The sequence below is a fragment of the Nicotiana tomentosiformis genome, chromosome 7, assembly GCF_000390325.3.
Source record: "Nicotiana tomentosiformis chromosome 7, ASM39032v3, whole genome shotgun sequence".
In the NCBI taxonomy this organism is placed as follows: domain Eukaryota; kingdom Viridiplantae; phylum Streptophyta; class Magnoliopsida; order Solanales; family Solanaceae; genus Nicotiana; species Nicotiana tomentosiformis.
Genome location: NC_090818.1, coordinates 3,248,045 through 3,259,117, shown reverse-complemented (window position 1 = coordinate 3,259,117; position 11,073 = coordinate 3,248,045). Strand labels below are relative to the sequence as shown.

The window sequence follows — 11,073 nt, the reverse complement described above, 5'->3', positions numbered from 1 at the left end:
TTTTATCTTGCCCCATCTTGTCCAAATTCCAAAATGAGGAGTTGTACGCTATAGAAATCAAATGAGAGATTGGTTTTATGGCACATTATAAATGTTTTTTTTAGTTATATGGCGTTTTTACCGGAGATCACCTTTAGGCAAATCCGACATCGACAAAATAGGGGAGATATGCTGGGTATATAAGTAAATAAGCTTTAAACCATAATGACACTTTAGGCAAATCTCGCATCGATAAAATACGTGATAGATGCTGGATATATAAGTAAACATGCCTTAGACCCTAAGGGGAGGGGTGTATGTGACAGCTTAGACAAATCCCACGTCAACAAAATACAGGAGAGATACTGAGTATATAAGTAAAGATACTGAGTATATAAATAAACAGGTCTTAGACACTAATGACGGGTTTTAAAGCCGTACGGACCTAGGCCCAAAACAGACAATATTACTAATGTGATGACCTATTACAAGAAATCAAATGAGAGATTTGTTTTGTGGCACATTACAAATGTGTTTTTTTTAGTTATATGGCATTTTTTTTTATAAGAGATCGATAAAAAATATCACAGAATAACAACAAACAGAATTTTTTTGTAGAGTCATTTTTATCTATTCAAATTGTAACCGATCATAAAATATTATTTCCTTTAAATGAAATGGAGGGTTAATTACTATCACCTCTTGGTTTGGGATTTGAGTTGGATAGTTGGGGTGGCCAAATAAGTTTGCGTCAATTAAACGTTATCTTAGACTCAGAAAGACGTATGAAATTGATAAATCTTATCTTTTAAACGTGAAAGATCAACGTTAATTAAATATTTAAATAATAACAAAAAAGGTTGTTATGTAGACTAATAATTATATTAAACGTTACATCCCAAGACACCAATATATTTATTCGAACAAATAGGTTGGAGATATCGGATTCGGACAGAGGTTAGAGTGTGATCGCAAGGATTTAAGGTAGAGTTTCTTGGTCGTCGCAGTCCCTGTCACGACCCAAATTCTCCATCCATGAATCGTCGTGACGGCACCTAGTCTCTACGACTAGGTAAGCCTAACACTTGCAGAAATAAAATGAAAAAAAAAATATGAAAATTTAACAAACTAACAGTAACAGATATTTTAGTAAGCAATTGAGATGCCGCTTGGCATATACAATAATCAACTCTCGAAATATACATAACAGTCCCAAGACCCGAAACACCGTAAGTCACAAGCTTCTACGAAGTTCTAACTGTTCTATACATCAGTGTCTATAGAAATAAGAGAAGAATCAACATAGGGGGATAGAGGGTGGACTCCGAGGATCTGCGGGCGCGGGCAGATGTACCTTGAAATTCTCCAAAATAGTAACGACTGCTTTCAAAGAACTTTTTCACGTCTTGCACATGATCAGCTTGTATTCTGGACTTAATGATCACATCATCAACATACACTTCAATCTCTTTGTGCATCATGTCATGGAATATGGTAGTCATGGCCCTCATGTAAGTTGCCCCTGTATTTTTCAAACCTAATGGCATGACCTTATAACAAGAAGTTTCCCATGGAGTGGTGAAGACGGTCTTTTCTGTATCTTTTCCATCCATCAGAATTTGGTGATACCCGGCATAACAATACACAAAAGATTGGATCTCATGTTTAGCATATTTGTCAATAAGGATATGAATGTTGGGTAAGGGAAAGTTGTCCTTTGGACTTGCTTTGTTTAAATCTCTATAGTAAACACAAACTCTAGTTTTCCCATTCTTCTTTGGTACTGATACAATATTTGCTAACCATGTAGCATACCGGACGACCCTGATCACATTTGCACTTAGTTGCTTTGTGATTTCTTCTTTAATCTTATCACTCATGTCTGTCTTAAGCTTCCTTTATTTTTGCTGGATTGGTGGAAAAATAGGATATGTGGGAAGCTTATGAACCACTAAATCGACACTCAAACCCGGCATGTCATCATACGACCAAGCAAATACATCTCTGTACTCGAACAAAACTTGAATTATGGCATCTCCTTTAATAACTTTAATCCTACAAACAATAAAACAGAAATGTTCTCTAGCCCAAAATAAAGAAAGCCCTTTCTAGATATTACTAAAGTTTTCATATATCGATCGATTAGAAAAAGCTGCATAAAAAGTTGTAGTATTGGAAGCCCTTAATCGTGATTAATATGATACATACATATAGTTTACGTATCCAAAATTTTAATTTGACTGACTCAATATTTAGATTTTTATCATTGAATCATCGGGAATTCGATATTATGGTTCAAAATCTTTGAAAATTTGAATATTTATTCTCACACACATACACACTCTCTCTCACTGAATATATATATATATATATATATATATATATATATATATATATATGCTGAATTCGACCGAATCTATTATTTGCATGTCTCATTCGTCGTTGGTTGTGCAGTTACAATGTAAAAAATTGTTATGATATCAAAATTGAGTTTACTTATAACAATAGTTGATTTTCTGTATCAAAGTTGATATAGTAACTTAGTTAATAAAGTATAACTTAGTATAATTGACTAAATTGTACAAATAGTGTAAGTGTATATAATAATTTCAACCTAATACATACGTGTACGTAAATTACAAAGAGTAAGATGCATTTCTGTCTAGACATGTGAATACATACACAAAACGACGTGTGACATTTCACATGGGTATGGCATGGAAAAGATAAAGACAAAGAAAACAACAAAAGAGATAAAGAGATAAAAGAATGGGTCAACAAACAATTAAAAAAGTCTCTAATGATAAAAACTTAATTGATGCCTAACCAATGCACCTTATATACTATATTCTTCTTCTTCTTTTTAATAACCGTATTGTCCGAACCGATTTGTGTGTATCTCGATTAATTTCAAAAATATCTATTACTTTTCACCTGCAATAAATACCAAATAATTTTATCCATTAAGATTTAAAAATGTGAGAAAAATCACTTATTATTTTTGTCTCCGTTCGAAATTAAACACGAGACCTTATAAGTCTAACCACTAATATTTTTCTTCTTTTTTTCCCCAACCACTACCTTTCGTAACATACCATGTGATTCCACTAAAATAAAAAGAAGTATTTAAGAAATGGCCAAAACTCTCCCACCAATACATTATTACCTCTTATATAAAAAAAAACATGCCTTTTTCTTGTGTCTTCTTGTAATTACCAACTCTTTTTGTTTAGTAGTAGAAGACTTTTTGGTGAAGTGTGAACAACGTGACAATTATAAAGTCTTCTTTGGCTGTGTTTTCAACTTTATTTCTAGATTTACATTAATGCTTACTATTATTTCTAGGCAAAGATGCATGTCTACGCCGAACTAATGTTTGGAGTACCGATTTTCAACCCTTTTCTTTGTTGTGGTGCATGTCCCCACCCCCACCCCCACCCCCACCCCCACAAAAAAACCCAAACCATATGCCATAAAATAAAAATATGTGTTTTTTAACCTTTTAGATAAAGTTATTACATATTTTAGTATGGTCTAAGCAGAAATTGTAGGTTTGAGTCTTATCTTACCCATTATCAAAAAGTATTTTTTACGTGCTTGCCAAAAAAAAAGAATTAGACCCGCATATGAGGAGCGTGTTGAAAATATAAATAAGTAATTAAAAATATATTTTTTCTAATAACTTAAATTTTTAAATGGGATGATCATCCTTTATTAAGTTTTTAAATTTCTTCTTCCTATATGTTAAGTTTTGACAAACTATTAAGAAAATCATTTGATAACATTAATGGTAAAAGATTCCTTACTAGATTATTCTTATCTCTTCTTTGAATGAATAAGATAAGATATGCCTTCTTAGACTTCTAAGTGTGAAACGGAAAACAATAATGTTAAACACTTAGGGGTCGTTTGGTAGGGTGTATAAGAATAGTGTTAAATAAGACGTATTAGTAATGTAGAGATTAGTAATGCATGCGTTAGTAATGTAAGCATTAGTTATGTAGAGGGTATTTCTTATTCATTATTTAGTGTGGGGCATTAAAAATTAAAATGCATTGCATAATTTTTAAGAAAATTAATTTTTTTACAAAAATGCCCCCAACTTCTTTATCGTTAAGGGACTTTAAGGACAATTTTATCTTTACCCATGTCAATGCATGCATTAATAGCCTTGGTATTGCTAATATCATAGTTTGCTATGTATTAGTTATACATAGAATAATATCAAATAGATTGTATAACTAATACTTGTATTAGTAATACACAAGTTGAAAAAATGTATCAAACAAGGGATTAGTAATACCAAAAGCTAATGCATACATTATTTTCTCTAATACATCCTACCAAACAACCCTTTGACGCTATTAATATTTATATCACATCAAGCAATTTAACCGCATCAACATGATTAAGTGATAAATAAGTGCATGCAAAAACATATGCTTTACATTCATTGTTTTGATGTAGATATTGACTAATGAATTTTAATAGGTCTTTACCAAAAATAATTATGCTTTATAATTTTTATAAAATAATAAATATTTTGAACCAGCTTTATTTTGCTAAAGTGAGAAAGAAAGAAAAAGGACCTAGTGGAGTACTACAGAAAACAACTTTGTTTATGCATTTTCCTTTTTTATTTGTCTTTGCTTTTCGGCATTTATTTATGGGACTCCTTTTCCGCGTTCTAATTTTCGAAACCGCGTGCCCTATTATTCTTTAGGCGGATCACCATCACCATTTGTTGGTAGTGAAATTGTGATACGGTGAAGATATTTTTTACTGTCAAATCTAATATTTTTGAATGTTATAGTAAAGTGTTGTTATAGAGAATATATATTATAACATAACATAAAAATTGATTACGAAAAACCTTATCTTTTATAGTGAAATATTATTATATAGAGATGTTGTTATAGAGAGATTTGATTGTATTTATTTTCTCTTTTTATTACTTTTGTGTTTTCTTTATCGCTTTACTTTAATTTTATTAGGTAAAACGTGTTTGGGAGAGGTAGGAGGCGGGGCTGGATCCAGTGCAATAGCTACGTATTCCTGTGAACCCAATAATTATAAGAATATTTATGATGTAAATTAAAGTCCCACCAAACTATATAGAGAACCTGGTTCTTTATCAATTCTCACATAACACAGCAGTAAATAAAGAACACAACGATAAAAAACTCTCAGTACGAGATTAAAAATTACGACCTACACTGGTAGGATTTCAACTTCACTAACTGAGCAAACTTTATATTATAACCTATTGCAATCTAGGAATTGAACTCTTAATCATTCACATTCTTACAATAACTATATTATAAGTTTCTTTGTAATAACTCTATTACAAAACTACACACTTAACTAACTCTAGTCAAAACAACCATAATGATAATGGTTTAAGAGATGTCCTATGAATGCTTCTGAAAAGTTGTATAGGAACTTTTGTGTTTTTTTTATCGCTTTTCTTTAATTTTACTAGGTAAAACATGTTTGGAAGAGGTGGGAGGCAGGGGCGGATCCAGTGCAACAGTTACATATTCCTGTGAACTCAGTAACTATAAAAATATGTCCGTTAATCCAATTATTCATATATTAACTTAAAATTTCTGTTTAAAAAAACTCAACAACTTAAAATTCTGATTGAAGAAGTTTTTCACAGTAGTGATAACTTTTTGGTACAATTTTCATGTTATTTTAGATTTAATATTTTTTTCAGTAATATTGCGCTATAGCAATTACCTCTATGTTGGCCGATATAGAGTTTGCTACTTGATTATTAATTACCGCTTCTTATCTTTAAAAAGTAAATATAAAATATAAAATGAAAAGAAAACAATAGATAGGTAGTGAAAAGTAAAGAAGACAAGGCAAAACATAAAATAAAATAAAAATTATTGCCGATTTGGTTCTATTTTTTTATTTTCTGTTCTTTTTGCTCGTCCTACTATTTTTACCACCGCCAAAGTGGTTCGTTCGTTTCAAGTACCAATATCAACCTGGATTTAAGTTTATATACCTGACAAATCTAAAAATAAATTTACACTATCAGCAATAGCAGATTAATTACCATTTTACCAAGCTATCAATTAATTCTTACAGAAATATTTATCAATATTTACCTATAAATAACATCATTGTGTAAATATGTTTTTGGTACATAAAATTGAAACTCCAATCAACAAAATCATAAAAAAAGAATAATACATTAGGAGGACATAGAGAAAAAGTAAATGGTATAATACAACATAAACATAGAAATTGCTTTTGTGATAAACATTCCATTTGCAGTACAATAGGAAGTAAAAACTTAAGCCTTAGACGAATTGAATACCTACAAAAGATCACTGAATAACCATCTCTCTGGTTTCAATACAAAAATCAATTACTAGTAATGAATCCAGAGTAGTCAGATCTAATAAGTTTTTTCAATAAAGGATTAAGTAGTAGTAGTAGTAGTAGCAGCAGCAGCAGTAGTATATTTAGCCTAATAACAAGTAATGAAAGCCAAAAGCAAGTAGTACTAGAATTGCTCAGTTTTCACTGGAAATTGAGCACCCAATTCCAACCACGCCTTGTTTTCAGAAACTGCTACCTGTTTATTTGGGTTGCTTAATTGGTAAGGTGCTTTTGCAGTCAGCCTATCTTTTCTTTTCTCCAAAAACCGAGTAAGTGAAGCTCGTCTCGCAATTGGTAAATCTCCAGAAATAATAGGCTGAGGCACCAAATCTGAAGCAGATTCAGCTGTTTTTTGAATCTGAGTAGTACTGTTGTTGTTTCCTTTGGTACAACTAGCCATAAGCATGATTTCCTTAGCTTTATCTGCCGGAAAATCATTAAACACAATAACTTGACCGCCGTAGAATATCGTCATCTGCGCTTTCTCCGGTTCAGATTTTGCTTCAGTTTGAGGAAACAGATACATTGATTTCTGAGGGTTTGACTCACCAGATTTCTCAATCATTGGCAACAAATCCATAGTAGTAGTGCCTGTTGAAAAAGTAGATTTGTTAGTACCATTCAAATAACTCCAAAAATATCTATAACCAAAAGGCAAAATTATACAAAAAAACTTACCAGCGCGGTGAATACCAAGGCTGAGATCTCCAAAGGAACCTTTCTTCTCTTTCAAGTATTGGCTCAACAAATTACATGTCTGAGAGAAATGTGATTTCTGACCGACGGCGGCGGCGAATCTACCGGAATCCACCATCTCCGATGATGCCATTTGTAAAATACTTCTCTTCTTTTAGGAAAAGACTAAAGATTCTTCTTCTTCTTCTTCTTTTTCTTTCTTCTAAGTAAAGTTGAATGAAATATATGGGTAACAGCACATGTATATATATGACTGTTTAAATCAAACACGGAACAAGACGTGGTAGGGTCGGGTAGTTGATGGGTTAAGCACGAGGAATATATGGAGGTGTTGAGCTATATTTAATTAGGATTATTACTTTAGTATTTATTTAAAGGCGTGCTCTTTGCTCTTTCCAAAGGTTAATTATTCTCCACTTGCTAGTTGCTACCAACAAAGTTTTAGATTTTTTTTATTTTTAATTATTTTTTCATCTTTATTCTTATATTTTTATTACGTTATAAAATAAAAATAGTAAAATAAAGACAAATATAGATAGAAACTAATATATTATTTAATTTCAAATTGATATACATAATGAACTGAAATTTCCTCTATTTATTGAAGAAAAGAAGTTGTCGTGTAAGCTGCTATTGTAAAAAATATAAATAATCTTCTATGAGAGATAATATTTATTTATGACGGAGTACCAAAAGAATAAGCTTATTGTATCAAATATAGATAATCTTCTATCGGGATAATATTTATCCAGGATAATCTTCTTCACGAGGTTTATTTCTAATAGAGTATTAAATTGATAAACATATTTACGGCGGAGTTCCATATAAATAAATTTTTTTAGGAAGCTTATTTACAACGGAGTACTAAATGAACATTCATAATATAATATATTTATAGCATATAACAGCTTTTGGTTAAGTTTTTAGTATGAAGTCTATCTCTATTGAGAAATATTTTATTCTCAACATCCAACATCAATATATCAACATCAATAACAACTCAGAAAGTTAAGTGTGTTTGGGCAAGGATAGTACTATAATGGGTGACCCTTAGGAACTCATCTTGTTGCATGAGTAGCGAAATTAGAATTTTTACTTAAAAGTGTAAAAATTTAAAGAAGTAAAAATAAAAAAAAGTCTAGAAATTTAATATATAATATACATAAATAAAAAGTAATTTTTAGTTGTCTAAACAATATAATATTTCGGTGAAGAGGTGTTAACTTAGAGTTATATGACTCTGTCACTAATTGCATTCCTTTTTTCATTCGTGAGATTACAATGAATTTATTAATGTTGTTGTTGTAATATAAATACCAGACACCAATTGAGAAAAACAAAAAATCCCCACTTACTTCTTCTATTTTCTCTTTTTTAAACTTTTCTCTATTTTATTTATTTGTTTGTTTTGTTTCAGAGGCAAACTTTTTTTGAACAGGAATTCAAAATTAAATTGATTAAACAAAACAAGTAATAAAAAAGGAAGGCGCATGTCAAACACGTGTTGTTTCATCTAAGGAAAGCGGTGTTGCACTTGCCTGTTGTTTTACACCCACCAAACTATCCCTCATTCTCTGCTTATTTACGCTGTTTTGCCTTTTTATCTTGCCGTTAACTTTCTCTTCCTCTTTTGCCTTTTTCTTTTGCCTTTTTTGCCCTTTATATATATTTACTGGATATATAAATTTCTCTAGTTTCAACATATTTGTCTAAAACTTTAAAAATTGGTAGTTCAAACTTCAATATACGTGTGAGGACTGCAGGGCCAGCTTCAGATTTTGAAATTTCAAATTTGTGATTTTAAAAGTAATTTTGAAGTAACTAAACTTAAAAATTTATGAGCTTCGATTATGCCTAATAACTTCGATTATGCCTAATAACGATCCATATTGGCTATCTACAATTTTTTCATTCCAATTTATACGATAGTTTTTACCCGGGGCGAATGTGCACATGGGTGGAAGCTATTAAATATTTATACTAATATTCTGTAAAAATAAAGCAATATATAATTATGACATCACTTTTTGGCAAATAATACTTTTGGTCCATAGGTCAAACTTATATTTTGATTTGTAAAGGTTATAGGTTAGCTACTAAACCTAAATATTTTATTTTTTGAGCATCTTAAAGAGAACATTTTTGTTAAAAATTTAATGCTACGTAGAATCGAACCTACACCTCCATTTGTAATAATATTCAACTAAACCACTCACCAAGGTTTTCAACTTTTGGAAAAATAATATTAGTGTTTACCCTCAAAATCAGATAACAATTAAATTTGTACGCGATTTTAAGCATACGTGATCTAACTTGATACAAATGATAAACGAGATTGAAATTGAAGTAAACAATGGGAAAGCAAATGCAAACCACTCAAGTTGAACAATCTCATCCTTAGAAGGTTAGCCGCCCTCGAGCAAAAAATGCTTTTATTGATATCATAACAGAATGACAACAGAATGATAAGAGCTAAATATAACAATATATTGCTTTGGGAAGCGTGTTACAGTCTGTTTCACAAGTAATCAGACCCCCTTTATATAGTTGGGAAGTCCTACTTTAGATACAATTCTATAAAAGGTAAAAATCTCTTGATTTGCTGATTTGTTGGTTCCTTATTGATACGTGCCGAGATTCCCGCCGTGATATTCGACCAATTACGGATATTTCGGCCTTCCGTTATTTCGGTCTTCTGTTGGTTATACTTGATATGTTTCCTCGAGCTTATTCGGGGTCATGGTCGATTCCAGGATCGTGGACTCCATGTTCTAGAGGACAGACATTCTGACTTCGTGTTCTAGTTTGATGAAACTCGAGGTCGATCTTCAACCCCTCGCGTTCTGAGCGGGATCTGCCATGCAATAGTTGAGCCCGATTTCGACCATATACAGATAGTCTCCTCGTTTTTCGGAGAGTAAACGACGAGAAACGATATGAGCTTCCGATTCTCACTTCGGTACTACGCGTAACGTCTCGTCAATCACGTCATAATGGCATTAAATACTCGCCAGTTGCTGGTCGGCCACTCCTGGCTTTGAATCGTCATTTGAAAATGGTAAATACTCCCTTCTTCATTCATTCAAACTTTACATCCAAATCTTTTCTACTCTTGTTCATTGGAAATCTCTACATTTTCTAGCATTTGTATCCTGATTTCTTGAGATCTTTGTAAGAATTTCCATTTGTCTTCATTCCACACCATTAAGTGTATCTCTTCAACTTCCTCCTTTTCATATCTTTCCCTTCTTTTAAAAAGAAAATGGCGAAAACTTTAAAAACAGTTCCCCAAAAAGAAGCTAATTCTACATCGCGACCGGCCGGTGAGGAACCAGCGGCGGAACCTCCTCTTAGCACGTTCATTCATGGAGGGTGTTCGGTGACTGTCGATTTTAAGATTGAGAAACCTTCACCCATACTCGGCTGGTGCGAGAGGGATTCGAGGTACATCTGCTCGATCACACAAGAAATTCTTCCTATGGTTAAAAAGGATTGCAATGGGTTGGAAAAGACGTGGTGGTTCCAGGGCCCGATGAAGATATCACTACCCACGTCGAGGGATACTTAAGTGTTTAGACTTATTCCTTTACGCCGGGCCCATTGGACCCGGTAATCATCCAGTTCTGCAAAAGGTATATGGTGTGCCTCAATAAGATCCACCCCTCGTTCTGGAGGATCGTCATTCTTCTTCGGTTTTTCGTGAGCAAGATTGATGGATGCTCATTCACCATTGACCATATTATGTGCATATATAATCCCTGATTCTTTCGGGGGCTGATTAAATTTGCGCAGCGGGCCAGTAAAGCCCCGTTCTCGAGCATCGATGAAGATCGGGATCGAGGTTGGCTAGGTCGATTTGTCCCAGCCGAGTACATGTCGTTCCCCGATAAGTGGAACACAAAACGTAAGTAAAATTTCATTTTTCCCAAAATTTTATTTTTTAGTCTCATTTCCTTACTTCTTATCGGTGTTTGGTGGCGATGCAGTTGTTCCCCGGGT

At 32.6% G+C, this 11,073-nt stretch overlaps 1 protein-coding gene across 1 annotated transcript; it reads right to left on the bottom strand.

Moving 5' to 3' along the window:
- Window positions 1–6,230: 6,230 nt before the first annotated feature.
- On the bottom strand, window positions 6,231–7,365 carry LOC104093259 (protein TIFY 10A). Its single transcript, XM_009598988.4, has 2 exons — window positions 7,057–7,365; window positions 6,231–6,969 (listed from the first exon to the last, which is right to left on the bottom strand). Exons 1-2 carry the CDS (start codon window positions 7,205–7,207, stop codon window positions 6,503–6,505), a joined length of 618 nt encoding a protein of 205 aa, XP_009597283.1. The 5' UTR covers window positions 7,208–7,365; the 3' UTR covers window positions 6,231–6,502.
- Between the last annotated feature and the right edge of the window lie 3,708 nt (window positions 7,366–11,073).